Consider the following 19395-nt stretch of genomic DNA (forward strand, 5'->3'; position numbering starts at 1 on the left):
AAACCCCACGCAGCACGTATTCTCGTGCTCTTGCGGCCAGATTTCACACACAAGGCATCAAAATCGAAGTAAACCTGCCAGGATCCGAGCTGCCTATCCAGAAATCTACGCATCACACTCTCTTGTGGAAGAGAAAAATGACGCATTGCCTACCCAACCAGAGAAGAAACAACACACGGCCTCACTTGAGAGTAAGGAATCGACGCATCGGAGACTTTTCCGACGCACGCTCGTCCGTGCAGCTTTATTTTTGATTCAAACCAGGTAGTTTGTGTAACATCAATGCATCCATTGTTTCTATGGCGTAAGACTCTTTTTAATTAAAAAATTCATAACTTTACCTGTGTATGTTGGATTTTTGTTGTTTTGGTCCTGTTTGATTTAGATACATATTGGATATTTTTCTAAAATGGTGTGGTGTCCATTTTGTAATATTTTCACTTGTGTTAGTACAAATACTTTACACATTGCCTTTGAGATAAGCCGGACTGCTTGTGCCAAGTTACCAAGGGGGTGAGCAGGGGTTAGCCTAAGGGTGTTTATCCATTGCCCTGACTAGAGTGTGGGTCCCTGCTTGGACAGAGTGCAAACTGACTGCAAATCAGAGACCCCATATCTAACAAGCTACATAATGGTAACTCCGAATCTGGGCATGATTGGTATCAAACATATCGGAATCATACTCCAATACTGTTGCTAGTATTGGTTGTAAGATTCCATGCACTCTGGGGGCTCCTTAGAGGACCACCAGCATTGCTCCTACTTTCCGGGCAGCCTGTGCCGCTGCCACCCCTCATACAGGTTTCTGCCCTCCTGCTGCTTGACGAGTTCAGGCAGAGGAAGGCAGAACAAAGGATTTCCTGTGGGAGAGAGAAGCAACACCCTCTCCCTTGGAAATAGATGTTACATGGCTTGGGAGGGGTAGCCTCCCCAAGCCACTGGTATGCTTTGCAGGGCACATTTGGTGCCCTCCTTGTATAAACCGGTTTGCACCAGTCCAGGGTCCCCAGGTCCCTGCTCTGGCACGAAACTGGACAATGGAAAAGGGAGTGACCACTCCCCTCTCCATCACCACCCCAGGGGTGGTGCCCAAAGCTCCTCCAGGTGGCCAAGTGGTTCTGCCATCTTGAATCCAAGATGGGCAGAAGCCCCTGGGAGCATCTGAGTGGCCAGGTCAGGTTGGTGACGTCACAGACCCTTCCTGATAGGTGGTCACCCAACTAGATGACCAATGCCCCTTCCTGGGCTATTTAGGGTCTTCCTCTTGAAGAGGGGGCGGGGTCTCAGATTTGACGTGCAAGATTCCGCCAGGACTTCTCTGCATCGTTTACTTCATCGCCTGGCAGACCCTCTAGGACCCGACAATCTGCAACTTTAGTGTCGACTCAGCTCTGCAACATTGTTTCTCCGGCTCCTTCCAGCAAATGCAACATTTCTCTGGCTGTGCATCCTCTGGGGGCAGCGAGTCTTCAGCCTGCACAAGAAGAAAGAAGGAATCTCCCTTGGGGTGAAGGAGTCACGCCCCTGCAGCTGCACACCCCAACTGCAATGATGACCGGCAGCGTGGATCTTCTCTCCTCCGGAGCTGTGTGGATCCTGCATCACAGGTGGTGGACTGGAGTGGTCCTCTTGGTCCTCTCTATCAGCTGTCCAACTTGGGAGATAGTAAGTCTTTGCTTCTCCTTGCAGGGCAGTACCCCTGTGCACCACAACTCTTGCAGCTACCAAGGCTTGTTTGTTCCTCCTCCAAGAGATCTTTAGGCTCCATTTATCTCTGGCCCACAGCAATTCTTTCTGCAATGCAGTCTCCTGCTTGCTTCTCCAGAGACGTGGGACACTTCTTCAGGTGTGCTGCATGGGCCTCACTGCGACTCCCGTGCCTACTGCCCGTGGGTCACCTGTGAGGGTTGCTTCCTCTTCTTGTGACTCTCCCAGCTGCTGGGGGTCTCTATGGACTCCCCTCTTTGAGTTGAGTCCCCTGGACACTGCTGGTCCTTTTCAATCCTGTAAAACCTTATTCTCCAACTCTTGCATTTGCCAAGTTTGTGGGTGGTTTTCCAGCGCCACTGACTGACTGCATCACAACTGCTGATGTGGGACTTCACCTGCATCACTTCTGGAGCTCCGCTTCTGCTCCTGTGCTGCACTGCTGACTTTCATCGTCCACTGTCAACCTGGTCTTGCATTCACAGAAGGGTCGGTTGTTGCTCCTGCCACAACTGGACACTCCAACTCGAACTGGACTTGGTCCCCTACCTTTGCAGGTCCTCTTCTGTCAGGATCCACCTTTGGGATCTTCCAGTTGTGTCTGGGTCTTGCACAATCTTCTTCCAAAGTCCTCCTGTTGGATTTGGGGAAAACCTCTGCTCTCCTGGTGACTGGGGCTCACATTTCACATTTTTAGTATATGGGTTGGCCCTCTCCTAGGGGGATTTGCTATTTGCTATTGCTTTTACCAATGCCTATTGCTTTCTATGCTATTTACTGATTGCTAATATGTATATAATAGTGTGTTTACTTACCTCCAGTTGGAGTATTGCCTATACAGTATTTTAGTATTTGTGTTACCATAATAAAGTACATTTATTTTTGTAACACTGTGTGGTTCTTTCATGTGGGTAAGTGCTGCGTGACTGTAGTGGTATTGCATAAGCTTTGCATGTCTCCTATATAAGTCTTGGCTGCTACCTCTAGAGAGTTCTGGCTTCCTAGACACTGTCTATACTTCACTAATAGGGGATACCTGGACCTGGTATAAGGCGATAACACCGTAGGTGCTCACCACACACCAGGCCAGCTTCCTACAACATATACCTCTGCTACACACTGAAGCATGTATACCCGCACACTTACTAACAATTCCTTCATACATAGAGGGTTGCAGCACAAAACCCAGGGTTAATTAACCAAATTGGCAATTTACACAATGAAGCTGTTTTTCACTACCACCATTGTCGGTTCCTAACAGACAGGTGAGCAGAGAGTAGTCACATTAACAAAGGAAGGTATGCTTGGGTTGCTACTCCAGACCAGTGCCCTACTCTGGTCATGATACATTTCTCAGGTCATGTGAGCTAAGACCAAACCAAATATACAATAATTTCTAGGGATCCACATGCAGATTCATTAAGGTCATAGGCTCATGCCTGCAAATCATGCAGGGCACATTCCTGTCCCAACATCAAGTCACACTAACATCAGTGTAATCAGTCACAGAATCAAGTACACATTCACAAGCAATAATAAATTACACAACCAATTGCACATTTAACCATAAAACGACCTATACAATCAAACACAGATGTACCACACATGTAATTACACACTTACTCGCAAAATCAATCATACAGTTGAAGCATATTCACTCATATCTGAACAATGAAAATGAATCAAGAAAAATTTTGAGGTCTTCAAAAAACCTAGTAGGTCAAGTGCTGGATGCTGATATCAAGTGCTGGATGCTGATATCCATGTGTGAATTGCTGGTCATAAGTTCACATGTTAAAAGCACTAACTCAGAACTTCAGTACAATGAGGTTAGTGAAAAAGAATACAAATGAGTGGAAGTAACAGCTGCTATTTGTACTTATCATTGTAATGTTATTTATATATCTCTTACCACCTCTGACGAGGGGTTGAAGCATTTTACACCAGGAAGCACGCTGCGCCAAAACCCAAGGTTAGTGACTAGGACAGTGTTATTGGTTATTGTTGGTTACTAGGATTAGTCCTGTCCACTCAAGCAAATGACTCCACATATTCAGTCCAGTTACTTGGTAGCAGATTAAAATAATAGGAGGTAGATATGATTAGTAGTGGGAAAAGGTGAATACGCAATTTTATGTACGTAGTTTGCAGGGTGAATAAATGAGTTAAAAGAGATAGGCGCTCATTACAACATTGGCGGTAAATCCCGCTTACCGCCGTGCAGAAGACCACCAACACACCGCCGCGGCCACAGAATATCGCTACAGCTATTACGACCCACAGCTCGGAATCCGCCAAAATCTAGACATCCACACAAGTCCGCCACACCACAGGTCAGTGATAAAGTGGCGATAACAAAACCTCCACCGTCACGCCAACAGGAATACGCCCACACTATCACGACCCACGAATCTTCGCGGCGGTCTTTCAACCGCGGTATTCCATTGGTGGTACACACCGCCGCGCTCAAAATACACACACATTTACAAAACACAACCACATTGGACAATTCCAAATACACACACCTGATACACATACACACACCACTCCCACATACCCAATACAATATAAAACACACACCCACATTACCCACAAACCCTTACAACAAACAATTTGGAAGAAGCAGAGAGACAGCAAAGCAAAGACCACACCAGCATACAGAGGCACAAAACACCATCACTCATTCACATCCACGCACAACACCACACACCCCTGAACATCACCCCACACATCACAACACACACCACCTCACACATCACCCACACCAACCCATGGCACGCAAAGACACCCCAGGTTCTCTGAGGAGAAGTTCAGGGTCATGGTGGAGGAAATCATCCGGGTAGAGCCACAGCTATTCGGATCACAGGTGCAGCATACCTCCATAGTTATGGAAGATGGAGCTATGGCGCAGAATCGTGCACAGGGTCAACGCAGTGGGACAGCACCCAAGAACATGAGATGACATCAGGAAGAGGTGGAACGACCTATGGGGGAAGGTGCGTTCCGTGGTCTCAAGACACCACATTGCGGTCCAGAGGACTGGCGGCAGACCCCCACCTTCTCCCCCACAACTAACAACATGGGAGGAGCAGGTCTTGGCTATACTGCATCCTGAGGGCCTCGCAGGAGTAGCAGGAGGAATGGTCTCTGATAAGTCAAATCTTTAACTACTTCATCCCCCACACTACCTGCATGCTATCACATACCCCCACCCTCGCCGTCACCCCCATCACTCCAACTCCTCACATATGTCCCACTATCACAAACCACACATCCCAACACCAAGCCCTGCATGCAACAACAAAACATGGACACCCCTCACCAATGCATGTCCACTATAGATACCCACACAGACCCCTAAACAATTATCACACAAGGTCCTAAACAAGAATGTAAGCACTGGGGTACAGGGTCACCCACCCATTGCACACCATGGCACACACAGATACAATAATCATGCCTTTACACCCCTGCAGAACCCCTACCCAACGTCACCGGACAGGAGGTTCCAGACATGTCCACTCCCCCCACAGAAGAGGCCCACAGTGATGACAGCAGATCTGTCCAACTGGATCTAGATGACCAGCCCGGCCCATCTGGGGCCTCGGGACAGTCAGTTCCCCTGACACAGTAAACACAAAAAAGTATGGGGTTCACCAAAAATATGGAGCTAAAGTCACGAGAGATTATCTGTGGGCTCCTACACCTCGCTGGGTGTCAAAAAGTGGAGTGTGAGTGCTGTGGGATGGTGGTGAGTGAGGGGAGGGGGTATTTCCTTTACGGACTAGGTGGTCTCACACACTATATAGTGTCATGCTTCATCATTTGACCACCTAGCCCCACCCAGGCAGGACAGTTCCACCTGGGCAGACTCAACCTCACCGTTAAGGGAACAGGATGGAGTGCGTAAATATATTTTTATCTGGAGTTAGTGGGATCCAGCTAAGCTAAGGGAAGATAAAAACACCTAGGCAGTTACCAGTGTGTGATCTACACTTTTAATAGTGGTGTCTGCTGGTGTATTAAAAACAAGGATGGGACACCTCAGTGAGAGTAAGGACTCACTGGGTCGCCTATCTAAAAATTGGCAGACATGTTTCTGCCCTCTACTATGAGCCAAGGAAGGTCTGGGGGCATTCTTCAGGGCCTAGGATCCCTAAACATCATGCAAAGTGCAGATAGACAGTCCACCCGTAAAAGGGGGTGGGAAGGAAATTTGAGCAATTGAAAGGGCCTACCTGTGGCAAGGAACTACCTCGCGGAGATCCCAATGTCTAAGGCTACTGACTATAAGGGTACATTCCCCCTCCTGGAATCTGAGGCCAGTGTCTGCCACCACAGGACCACAACACCAGCACCCCACCCCCTGCAGATGGAGAACCACCCCGCAAGCGGTCCCTGATATCCAGAACAAAGACAGAGAACAATGCCAAGACCCCCACCAAGAAATGAGACCACCCTGAATGTCATCCTTCTGTCCCACTTTGTCACCCTGTCTATCCTTAAACTGCCCTAGCTCCACTTCCTATGCCACTTTGGACAATGCACCTGTGAGACAAATAGACTGGACTCTGCCATGGACATTCCTCCACCATCACCCCTGACCATTTTACAATGCCCTCCACTATTTAGCACTTAAATAAACACCCTTGAATCACAAAACAATCTGGAGTCAGTCTGTGCTTTCACAAATGTGTTTTTGCAATAACTGAGGGAAATAGCAATGTACATTCTATTGTCAACATACCTATGTCACACAGCTCTAGTCCATGAGGTAACATAGCAGAGGTCACACAGTGTGACCCACATCTGTGAAATCGAAAGGGAAAGTTACAAATTAGGGTCCATACACTGGGTGAAAGTGACATACAGATGATAGGTCGAACAATTTTATCAGATGTAGGAGGCAGTGATGTCTTCATACCTGTGTGTCACTGGAAGTATTGCTGGATCACAGTGTTTATGTTGTCTATGTCCTCTTCTTCTGCCTCCACTTCTTCACTGTCCACAGGCTCCACAGCTGCCACAAGACCTCCATCTGGACCATCCTCCTGCAGAAAAGGCACCTGTTGTTGCAAATCCAAGCTGTGCAGCATACAGCAGGCCACGATGATCTGGAACACCTTCTTTCGTGAGTAGTATAGGGAACCACCTGTCACATGGAGGCACCAGAACCTGGCCTTCAGGAGGCCGAAGGTCCTCTCTATAACCCTCCTAGTTCGCCCATGTGCCTCATTGTAGCGTTCGTCTGCCCTTGTCCTGGGATTCCTCACTGGGGTCAGTAGCCATGACAGGTTGGGGTAGCCAAAGTCACCTGCAAATGTCGAGGGATAACTGTTAGATACACACTAACCCTTAGGGACAACCCCAGACCCAGACAACTATTCACACTGTATAGGGTCCTTGTCCTCACCTAATAGCCACACACAGTGCCTCTGGAGTTGCCCCATCACATAAGGGATGCTGCTATTCCTCAGAATGTAAGCGTCATGCACTGAGCTAGGAAACTTGGCGTTCACATGGGAGATGTACTGGTCTGCCAAACACACCATCTCCACATTCACAGAATGGTAGCTCTTCTGGTTTCTGTACACCTGTTCACTCCTGCGGGGGGTACCAAGGCCACATGTGTCCCATCAATAGAACCTATGATGTTGGGGATACGTCCCAGGGCCTAGAAGTCACCTTTCACTGTAGGCAAATCCTCCACCTGAGGGAACATGATGTAGCTGCGCATGTGTTTCAGCAGGGCAGACAACACTCTGGACAACACATTTGAGAACATAGGCTGGGACATCCCTGATGCTGTGGCCACTGTTGTTTGAAAAGACCCACTTGCCAGGAAATGGAGTACTGACAGGACCTGCACTAGAGGGGGGATTCCTGTGGGATGGTGGATAGCTGACATCAGGTCTGGCTCCAACTGGGCACACAGTTCATGGATTGTGGCACAATCAAGTCTGTAGTTGACAATTACATGTCGCTCTTCCATTGTCGACAGGTCCACCAGTGGTCTGTACACCGGAGGATGCCGCCATCTCCTCACCTGCCCCAGCGGACGTGCTCTATGGATGAGAACAGCGATCAGAGGGTCAGCCAACACTGAGGTACTAAAAAAACAACTTTATTGCACACATATGTCAATCCGCTATGTGCCTGTCTTAGTGTGTATGCAAGGCCTCGATATGTGTGACGCATTTAAAATTAATGCTATGTGGCCCATTGAAATGGCGGCTGCCTGACCTGTAATGTGGGACAAGGGGATATGAGGTAACTGCGCTGGCGTTGTACACCGTAACGGTAGGCGGTCGAAGACCGCGGCTCAATCCTGCATTGGTTAACATTGGACCTTATGGGTCCCAGGAGCCAATGACGATGTACGCCGGCGGTGACGGTACGCACCGCCACAGACGTGACCGCCATTGTCTCTCTCTTCACTCACTTGATACCTCATCTTCAACAGGAGAGGACCTACACTGCAAGTGCTGCTGTGACCTCAGTCTGGAAGCGACGATGGCTCATGTGTCTGGGGAAAGGGCCCCTGCCTTCACATCAGAGGAGTTGGACAAACTAGTGGGCATGCTGTATGGGCAATGCCTGTTTGGAGTGGTGTGGATGGGAGATATTGGGGGGGGTTGAGGCGTGCATGATCCGACGATGAGTGTATGTGCGTCAGGGCAAGGGTGGGAACGCGGGCCAATGACTGTGACGGTCCGGACGGTTAATGCTGTACCTTTTCCCCTGTACTATTCCTGTAGGTCAGCGCCCACCAGAAGAAGGATATTTGGCGTGCCATCGCCAAGGACGTTTGGGCCCTTGGGGTGGGCCACATATGGAGCACCCACTGCCATAAAAGATGAGAGGACATTCGTCGCTGGAGCAAGAAGACGGCGTAGGCCCAGCTGGAGATGGCCTCCCAACGTGGGAGGGGTGCCCGTCGCACCATCACCCCGTGATGTTCCGGATCCTAGTGGTGGCCTATCCGGAGTTGGATGGGCGTTTGAGGGCATCACAGCAGCCACAAGGGGGTGAGTACAGTCACATCCATCTGACTCTGCGAGCATTGGAGGTGTCTGGGTGGGGGAGGTGGGCTGTGGGTTCCCCTAGGCTAGGGTGAGCCTTGTAGGCAAGGACCCTTTGTGAGGCAGGCTAAGTGGCACCCCAACCCCACCAGTAGTAAGAGCCATCTATACCTAGTCAGGCTCCTGTGACTTCCATGTGTGCAGCAATGGGGCATAGGCCATGTACCCCATGTCCCTGTGAAGAATTAGGGAACTCCAAGTGCATGGCGTAGTGCAGAGGGCTGCTGTGTCTGTAGTGTCTGCCAACGGTAGCGGCATTGCATGTACTGAACATGTCTTTCTACTTTCTTCCCCCCCCTTTTTGTGGTGTCCCTGTTCTTGTGGGCATTAGCATCATCAGGCGGAGGAGCTGTGCCACCGGAGCAGGAGGGAGCTGCATCCCACATGGCCCTGGATAGCGAGACTACGGAGTCAGAATTCACCAGTGGGACGGAGGGCAAGGGGAGCTCCACGGCGGGGACTGGAGCAGAGACAAGCGACACCGACTCCTCCTCTGATGGGAGCTCCCTTGTGGTTGCGGGCCCCTCTGTGCCCCTTGCATCTACAGGTACAGCCGTAACCCCCTCTACCAGCACCACCATACCAGCAGCCCCTCAGCTTGTGACCCGTGGCCGTTCACCCAGGAGGGTGGGCATCTCCTTCGCCCCAGGCACCTCAGGCCCTGCCCCAGTCAGCCCTGCTGCCCTCAGTGAGGAGGCCATTGACCTCCTGAGATCCCTCACTGTTGGGCAGTCTACCATTCTGAATGCCATCCAGGGTGTAGAGAGGCAGTTGCAACAGACCAATGCATACCTGGAGGGCATTCATTCTGGCCAGGCAGCCCAACAGCAAGCATTTCAGACTCTGGCCTCAGCACTGATGGCAGCCATTGTCTCTGTGTCCAACCTCCCCCCTCCAACTTCCTCCACCCAGACCCAATTCCCTGTACGCCAGCCTATCCCAAGCACACCATCAGACCAACATGCACACACCTCAACACACGAGGGTAGCTCTGGCAAACATAAGCAGCACACAGCCCACAGGCACTCACACAAGCATCATACCCATGCACACATACCAACATCCACTGCCTCCACTGTGTCCCCCTCCTCCACGTCTCCCTCCCCCCCTCCCTGCCACGTCTCCACTCACACCTGCATGCACTACATCCTCAGCCACTACCTCCATCACCAGCATGCCCATCACAACACACCGCTCACATGCAATCACCACCCCACTACCATTCACACATCCCCTGTGTCCTCTACCAGTGTGTCTGTGAGCCCTCCTCCCAAAGTACACAAACGCAGCCATACGCCCACCCAACAGCCATCCACCTCACGACAGCCTCCAGCCCATGCATCTTCACCCAAAGTCAGCAAACGAACACCTCCTACAACCACTACCTCTTCCTCCACCCCTAAACCCCCCCATCTACCCATCCCAGTGTGTCTAAAAAACTTTTCCTGTCAAGCCTTGACCTCTTCCCTTCACCTCCCCCACCCCTTCCGTCACTTAGGGCCCGCCTTTCCAGGTCCCAACCCAGCACTTCAGCCACCACATCACCAGGCACAGTGGTGCCAGCAGTCACTGGATTCTGGAGTGCGCTAAGCAGCAGGGCTGCCAGTGTCCCAAGGAGCGAGGCCAAGGACATTCCCCCACCTCCAAAACAGAAGAAGTTGCCCACATCCCGGAGGGAGAAGGCCAAAACACCTGCCACCAAGGGCTCAGCCAAGATAGCAGTTGGGAGTGGCAAGACAGCTGCACCACCATTCAAGGTGGGGAAGGGCCTGAAAAAGAAAGGAAAGTCAACGTCGCCGCCAACCTGCATGGCGGACAAGACCGCCACGGGCACCGCCACCATCAGCCAAGATACTGAGCCCATCACCAGCACCGCCGCTCATGACACCGCCGCCAGCAACGAGGTCAGTAAGCCCCCCACCAGCACCGCCGCTCATGACACCGCCGCCAGCACCGAGTTCAGTGAGCCCCCCCATCAGCACCACCGCTCATGACACCGCCGCCAGCACCGAGGTCAGTGAGCCCCCCACCAGCACCGCCGCTCATGACACCGCCGCCAGCACCGAGGTGTCAGGAGGGTCCAAATTCTCGGGATCTGCACGATGCTGAACAGGGTCCCACTTCCAGGCAACACCAAAGTCAGATGCTGTAATAGCGCTGAACTTTCGAGTGGCCCAGCCGGGGGAAGGGTTAATCGGGAAGGTACAGCAAGGAGGGAGATCTGAAAAGGAATGGGTTAATTTAAAATATACAAATTGACATTAACCAGAAAATTCTACTAACTGACAAAGATCTCGCTAATTCCTAAGAGAGTATTTGTTTCTTAGAAATAAAATCAGCAGCACACCTTGTACCAAGAATTAAACATGTAAACATTTAGCGGGATTATTTCCTCCAAAATAAGTTCTTGTAAAGACTTGAAACTCAGCACCAAGAATTACTCAATTATTTTCAACTACACAAATATTAATCTTTTTCCTTTAGCAGACCAGTCTTTGTCTTTCTCTTAAACAAAAACACGATGTCACCTTTAAAACATGGCACAATGAAAACCAACACTTTTTAGAATACTTTGAACTTTTTTTTAAAAAGGAAAAACAATTATAGCCTTTAGCTTTTCTTTCAAAAGAAATCCCCCACAGAGAATGTTGGCTGCCTTAGATTTCCCAGAGAGATCGATCTTCTAATGGCACACTGTTGCAAAAACTCAGTCGCGTAGCATTTCTGTTTTAAAACAAGGAATAAACACGGAATTTCAAAAGTGCAACTGTGTTAAAGGAAACTATTCTCCACCGCGAGCCGACCGCTCGCTAAATAAACAAACAGAACTCTGAAGATTATATCAGCTGCTATTCTGGAAGCTAAAAAGGAAATTCCTTACCGCTGCGAGCCGTCCGCTCGCTAAACAAACAAAACGGATTTCTGGTAATTAGGTTCAGAAATCTGAACTGAAATTCCTCACCGCTGTGAGCCGGCCGCTCGCATTTCGCAGAACTCTGTCAGCTGCTCACCAGAATGATGTTCATTAGACGCTCGGAATAGAAAGCGTCGGATGAACGGGTGTGGCAGGTATTTATAGCCTGGCCACGCCCAAACATAATTGAATTAAAGGGAAGTCTGGGATTTAGAGTTTTCTCTATATTCTGGATTCTTCCATAATGGTGATGTTCAATGCTTTTTCTCTGTTTGAGCATAATGATACCACCAATGACCTGATCTATGAAATAAATGTCTTGTGCCACATATAATACGTGGTTTCTCTATTACATTAGCACAACTGCGTCCACGTGCTATTGTGGTTCTGACACGAGGTCAGTGAGCCCACCACCAGCCCCAATGCCCAATGACTGTCGCAAGCACCGCCGCTACTGAGCCCACCGCCAGCGGCCACGCCACATCCTGAGCAAGTGGCACCACCGCAGACATGGCTGCCATCCCCAGTGGTCATTCGTACGAGGCTGGTGGTCAGTTGCATGGGCCTGGGCAGCTTCCATGTTGCCCCACCGTCAGTGGAGATTCACATCCACTACCTCAGTCCTTAGAAGGATGAAGCACTCTCGGCACAAAGCCCCCTCCAGGACCATTGGAGATTCACATCCACTACCTCAGTCCTTGGCAGGATGAAGCACTCTGGGCACAAAGCCCCCTCCAGAACCAGTGGAGTTTCGCATCCACTACCTCAGTCCTTGGCAGGATGAAGCACTCTCGGCACAAAGCCCCCTCCACAACCATTGGAGATTCACATCCACTACCTCAGTCCTTGGCAGGATGAAGCACTCTGGGCACAAAGCCCCCTCCAGAACCAGTGGAGAAAGGCATCCACTACCTCAGTCCTTGGCAGGATGAAGCACTCTGGGAACAAAGCCCCCTCCAGAACCAGTGGAGATTCACATCCATTACCTCAGTCCTTGGCAGGATGAAGCACTCTGGGCACAAAGCCCCCTCCAGAACCAGTGGAGGCTGTTATCCACTTGAGAGGCTGTGGCTTTGCACTCTCCAGGATAAAGCAGTGGGCAAACCAACCACTGGAGAGACTTGAGAGACTGTGGCTTTGCACTCCCCAATATAATGCAGTGGGCAAACCACCCACTGGAGAGATTTGAGAGACTGTGGCTTTGCACTCCCCAGGATAATGCAGTGGGCAAACCACCCACTGGAGAGACTTGAGAGACTGTGGCTTTGCACTCCCCAGGATAATGCAGTGGGCAAACCACCCACTGGAGAGACTTGATAGACTGTGGCTTCGCACTCTCCAGAATAATGCAGTGGGCAAACCACCCACTGGAGAGACTTGAGAGACTGTGGCTTTGCACTCCCCAGGATAATGCAGTGGGCAAACCACTACTGGAGAGACTTGATAGACTGTGGCTTCGCACTCTCCAGAATAATGCAGTGGGCAAACCACCCACTGGAGAGACTTGAGAGACTGTGGCTTTGCACTCCCCAGGATAATGCAGTGGGCAAACCACCCACTGGAGAGACTTGAGAGACTGCGGCGTTGCACTCCCCAGGATACATCAATGGGCATGGAGCCCCCTCGTGCACTCATCCGGCTGAGGTGCCCCCCCTTCCCTTCCCCCTGAGGTGCCTGTTTTTTTTCAATCTGATGCCCCTGCAGTGTTCTCTCCGTTTCGATCGGGTATCTTGTGTGGGCCTCGCCCATGCATTTTGGGCCCAGTGGTCCACGGACTATATTGGTGCAGTACCTGGACTTGAATTCTTGGTGTACATATTTGTTCATAGTGTATATAAAATTTTCCAGGGGAGTTTGGGGGGGTGTAAATGTAATGTTTCAGCATGTATTGGTGTCTGTGTTGTAGTGGGTGAAGGTGGGGGGGTGTTGCGTGTGTGTCACTCTCATTTCCCTCCCCCCACCCCTGTGTTGTAGGTTCAGTACTCACCGTGGTCGTCGTCGCTGTCGGTCGTGCTCCTGGTAGAGGAGCAGGAAGACAATCGCAGGGAGTATTTGGAGTTCAGGCTCCATGGCGTCCTGGTTCCTCGTGGTGTTGTGTAGAGGTGAGTGTTTCCCCTTCCAAGTCCTGTTTCCGCCGTGTTTTTGTTTGCGTTGAATCCGTCCCGGAAAAGGTGGCGGATTGGCCTGTCATACTAGTATGGGCGGTACATTCTGTTCCGCCTGACTGTTGGCGGTGACCGCCATGCTGTTTGTCTGTACCGCCGTGGTGGTCAGAGTGTTAAAGTGGCTGTCTATGTTGGCGGTTTCCGCCGTGGTCGTAATCCAATTTTTTTTCCCCCAGCCTGTTGGCGATATTACCGCCGCTTTAACACCAACCGCCAGGGTTGTAATGAGGGCCATAATGTCTTGTTAGGTTGCAGGAGTCTCACTTTCCAAAAATAAGTTGTAGGCATTTGCAGAAATGTATTACTTGAGATTAAGGCAACATGCATATAAGCAGAGCTTCCCAAACGTTTTAGAACCACAACCCACTTTTAAGTATGACAAACTTTCCTGACCAACCAAGCTTTAATGGACATGAGGCAGGGATCTTTTTAATGTAACTAAAGCATCGTGGTAGCACATTGTCTTTTACATAAAGCACACAGTCCATTGACATGGTCACTTAATTTTCACAGACATACAGTTTTACTGATAAAACTATACTGCACACAAATGATAATATGTGGAAATAGGGTTAAAGTGAATATTTATTAATTGTGCATCACCAAGTAAAGTGTCTGATTTGTTCTGATTCTCTCCATATCTTTGTTTCAATCACACTTCAGACTTACAAAACAGTGATTCATATCTGCCTTTCCTAACTGCCAAATGTGTACAGTTCATTTACATGTATTTGAATGTTGTGTGTTACGAAAAAATGACATCCTACAGCTTTCCTTTCACACTTCATGTACTCCAGCAAAATTGTTAATTTATTTTTCATTCTCTGCAAACTGAGAGAAGTTTGTAAAAAACAACAGTTCACCTGTTAACAAATTATGCAGCAGAAGACATAGCCTGACTTTTGACCTCTGTCTTGGAAGTGCAGCAAATGTGACAAGATAAATACAGAATTGAACGGCATCTTAATTTATTGCTTAGAATTTAGCAACTCACCAAAAATGCGGGTCTCAACCCACAGTTTGGCAAACACTAACTTAGACAAGGATGTTCTCATTGAGAAGAGGCACGCAACGGATAGAAAAGAAAGTGAGAGCCATTTAAAAGTAGAAAGGAGAGGTAACCATCAGAGGTTTTAGGTAAAGACTAGTTTTTTCACACCAGATTTTAGGAATGTGGAAGACATTTTTTGAGATGCCATGCAAATTGAGGATGAAAGACTGTAAGAAGAAACAACTTTATTTGCATGTGAATATAGTGTTAAATTAGGTAATCTGGCAGGTGCTAGAGTAAGATGAACCATCTGTCCACTGCTGGGTTACCATAGGACAACCGCTTCAGCAAGGACAGCTGGTTAGCTCAGAGTGGAAGCCTCCCTTACAAATTATGTTATATGTTACCAAACAATAATACAAGTCTATATTATATAAATAATATGATCACGTCACAAACGACAAATACCCCTAGCAGTCACTATTCATGCTTGTATCAACTGCGCCGGTAACATTACCCTGCATTTACACAACACCTTACATTCACACAAGCACACACCTCGGATCCTGTGTTTCTTGGTACCTGATTTTCTCTAGCTGTTCGTTGCAAAAGACATGGATCTTAAAGGCGCTGCGGAGAGCATGGGTGCATTCATCCTCCAGCTTATCACCAGGTAGGCCAAAGATACAGAGAAAGGTGCAGCCCTGGGGAGGAATTAAATCAACACAGATTACATGAGACATGTTCTAGAACTGTAACCACTAAGTGAAACATACTCTGGTTTTTACTAGATAAATAAACAGTTCTTGCTGCACAAAACAAATATTATACCTAATCCCTGAGACCAATACTACTCTTAATGTCTGAGACATTAACTCTCCCTGCTACCTGCCATTGCCTCTTCATCCGTCTTCCTGTCCAGTAAGAAAACCTTAGGAGCCCCCCCCCTGCAACAACTACCCAAACCTTCAGTTGTAAACCACCAGGCATCAGAAGGAGTACCCATGATTTGTTTAACGTCAAAGAAAATCCGGCTAAACATGTCGGATCAGCATGATTTATAGCAAGCTACTTTAATAATAATGATAATTTGTATTCACCAAATCAAAATGTAGGGGCTGGCCGTATATGACCCTTACTGACACTTAAACGAATAAGTTTGCAAAGGATGTGCAGATGCAAATGAGAGTTATCCAAAAAAAGGTGAAGACTAAGGGCTTGATAATGATTTTGGCTGTCTGACTGCCAATACAGGTGTTCAGAGGACACCGCCAAGCCAGCAGCCTCCCCATCGCCGTATTGACACTACGGCAGGCTGGCGGTAGTGTCTGTGGCAGTGTCACTGCGGCAGTATGCCTGAAGCATGTGCCGGTGCAGTGCAGTGCCAGATGCACCTCGGGCACACTGTTGCCATGCACAATGTTGTGCATGGCAGCAGTGTGCACTGACAGTGCAGTCACACTGCCCAATGTGCAAAATCGTCCTGGGGCCTTGTTTGGGCACCGCCACCACTGACCACGGCTTTCCCCACCGCTTCCTCCGTGCGATTGAGTATCCTGGCGGTTGCTGGTTCATCAATATTTTAGACAGATGATCGAATCACGTTGACTTATCACGGATCAGGATATTTGCTATTGTTCATTTGCAAAGCAGTCCATTTTGACATTATTGAGATCATTGGAATAGAGCACAAGCCCTGTGGGAACTATCAATAAAGTATTGACTGTTACTCATATAAAACACAAGTTATTCAAATGAAAGATTGCGGCTGCTTACCTTTGTAAATCATTTTTTCTGTATGGAAGAAGTGAATAGCTCACAAGAATGATAAACAAAAAACAGTGATCACACCAATAACGTTGCTTGAACTTCAATTGGGACGCCCCGTCAACTTTCTTACTGCTTTAAATACATTTACATGGAGGTCAAACGTTACTAAACACTGCATAAGGGATCTGCATAGTACCTCACAGCAGCCAACAAATGTAAGATGTGCGCACCTGAGTGTCACTCATCTTTACTCCATCACAGTGTTATGAGCTGCAACCCAAGACATGATAAGTGCATCAGTTTGGTCCCTTCTCATATAGGCCTGACTGTAAGTACAACATTCTTCCAATCAAGTACTCTTCCAGAGTGCAGCGTGCTACCCGTACAATACTGAGGGTTGCCGCCTGGCAATGGGTATGAAACGCTATCACATTGCAACAATAAGAAAATACAAATTAATGTTCTAAACATACTCTCGGTCTCCCTGTTCACATCTTTCACACTCAGTAAGCAATTGTTTCCTTTCAGATAGTCCCTTCCCACCTCCTCATTGTGCTCCCTCACCAGCCTAAACTGTACCTTGTCGAACATGAAGACCTTGTTGATCCTGCCATTGTATCTGCGGATCAGTTTGATTATGACATTGCTTGTATCCTGCATGGCCTGGCACTGATGCTCGATTTTAGCACTCTCCTTAAATTGCAGATTTAGGAACATGATGGTCACTGGTCTCATCTCCGATAGGAACTCCAATGGCTGATAGTCATCAATCTGAAGAGCAGAATGGGAGGAACACAAGGTCAAACAAGAGAAAATGCCACTCTTTACACAAGACAGAATCAGACAGAGTAGGGATTTGCAATCCACCCTGCCCATTAGTTTACAGAGTATCATAACTCTACCATCATGCAAAAAACAGAAAAGCCACATTATGGATAGATAGGACAGACAGCTACACAGACAGACAGATAGATAGATAGATAGATAGATAGATAGATAGATAGATAGATAGATAGATAGATAGACAGACAGACAGACAGACAGACAGACAGACAGATAGATAGATAGATAGATAGATAGATAGATAGATAGATAGATAGATAGATAGATAGATAGATAGATAGATAGATAGATAGATAGATAGATAGATAGATAGATAGATAGATAATTTAAAATCCAAAACAAAAAAAACATAGAGCTCATCAGAATGAAAACAAAAAAAGGACCAGACATATCATGCCATGCCTGGTTGAAACAGAATAATCCGTATTGGGTTACTTATCTAAAAAATAGTTTAAAACAAGCAATAACAACCAACAGCTCTTGGCAATCCAAGAGCTATAGGTGTTAGCGATGTTAATGCATTTGTGTACGGCTCTGGGGTTGTTTTTATTAATATGCACAAATGCATTACCATTGCCAACGCCTATAGCTCTCGGATTGCTCAGACCTATTGGCTTTGCCAATGCTTGTCCTTGCTTGCACTAAGATCCACAGCATCCTTGCTACGCCCCTGCTTAACCTTGCTGGAGCTTTGTGTGTAATGTCGGACGTCATAAGAAGTGGTCTTTTGAACTTATACCGAGCCATTCAGCTTCACTTTATATAAAGCATAAACAGTCTTGCGAAAGTGCATGACGTTGTTCAACTGACGTCTATGTGCACCCGGTAAAGACAAACACGTAAAAAGACTGATGCCTTCCCTACATTGAATGCAAGAACCTGCCCTTGTTAAATGTAACCTGCTTTACTTCATGTATAGCCAATAGATTTCACAAAAAGTGGCCCATGTTTTCAAATCAGGAGTTTTGAGCCTTTAAGGATACACTGTACAACTGTTTAAAGCGGACACAAATACACGTAGCTCACAAGCCTACAGTTTTAATAAAAATAGAAGATGGACTAGAATAGAAACAAAAAGTAAAATAAAATCAGCACTACGCGTACATTTTTTGAAAGTTGCGTGAGACTGCATCCCAAAAAAACAAGATGGTTGGCGCTGCGATGGAATGCATAATAATTGTGCGTTCCAAAGGAGTGCCAGCCTTCTTAAATGCTGATCTTGAGGATGTGGCATAAAAGCTCAAGTGATCAACCTGGCCGCTAGTGCTAGAGTGGTTCGGGGTATTCTGCATAAAGCGCTCCGATACCTTGGAGTGGAGTTTGCACTATTCAACATGTCTGAAATGATCAAAAGCATATAAATATTAACATTTTTGTATTGCTCAAAAACACATAATTTAAAAATAAAAGAAAGCTTTGCTGTAAGGCTGAGGGGCACGGTATCTCCAGCTGTGTGGGTACGTTGCAAGGCGATTGTAAAATAAAATGAAATCAGCTAAGCGCAACGCAACATTCTGATAGGACGATCCAACACCAATTAAAAAATTTGTGTGCTGTAAATAACAGAAATAAAATGAAGGTAACAACTACATGTAATAGGGCCAGTAGCCATAGGAGTCAACTAAAAACCAAAAGGCGGGACAAATAAAACCAATACACTATTGAAAGAAAGGATTTATGAAAGGCACACCATAGAACCAATGAAAAACGATGGCCATGCTCGAAGCCCATAGAGTAGATACAGCATGTCTCAGTTTGAGACAGCACATACGGGCCATCTAGAGCTGAGACCTAAAAATGACAAAACAATAAAAGTGCTTTAAAGAGAATCCACAGGTTATTCGTACAAATAATGCAAAGGTCAATCCAGTGCATTCTTAAATGCTGCCGCTGCCATACAGAAGGCCTTAGATTCAGAGATAC

General features: G+C 47.8%; 1 protein-coding gene across 1 annotated transcript in view; it reads right to left on the minus strand.

Annotated features, from left to right (window-relative positions):
- ADCY10 (adenylate cyclase 10) overlaps window positions 1–19395 on the minus strand; it is a 1855427-nt gene that overhangs the window by 968624 nt on the left and 867408 nt on the right. Inside the window, exons 9-10 of the mRNA XM_069226523.1 lie at window positions 17209–17400; window positions 15442–15563 (exon numbers count right to left, since the gene is read on the minus strand). Coding sequence (XP_069082624.1) covers window positions 15442–15563; window positions 17209–17400 — 314 coding nt within the window. The remainder of the gene's footprint in view (window positions 1–15441; window positions 15564–17208; window positions 17401–19395) is intronic.

This window comes from Pleurodeles waltl, chromosome 3_2 (assembly GCF_031143425.1).
Source record: "Pleurodeles waltl isolate 20211129_DDA chromosome 3_2, aPleWal1.hap1.20221129, whole genome shotgun sequence".
Classification (NCBI taxonomy): Eukaryota; Metazoa; Chordata; class Amphibia; order Caudata; family Salamandridae; genus Pleurodeles; species Pleurodeles waltl.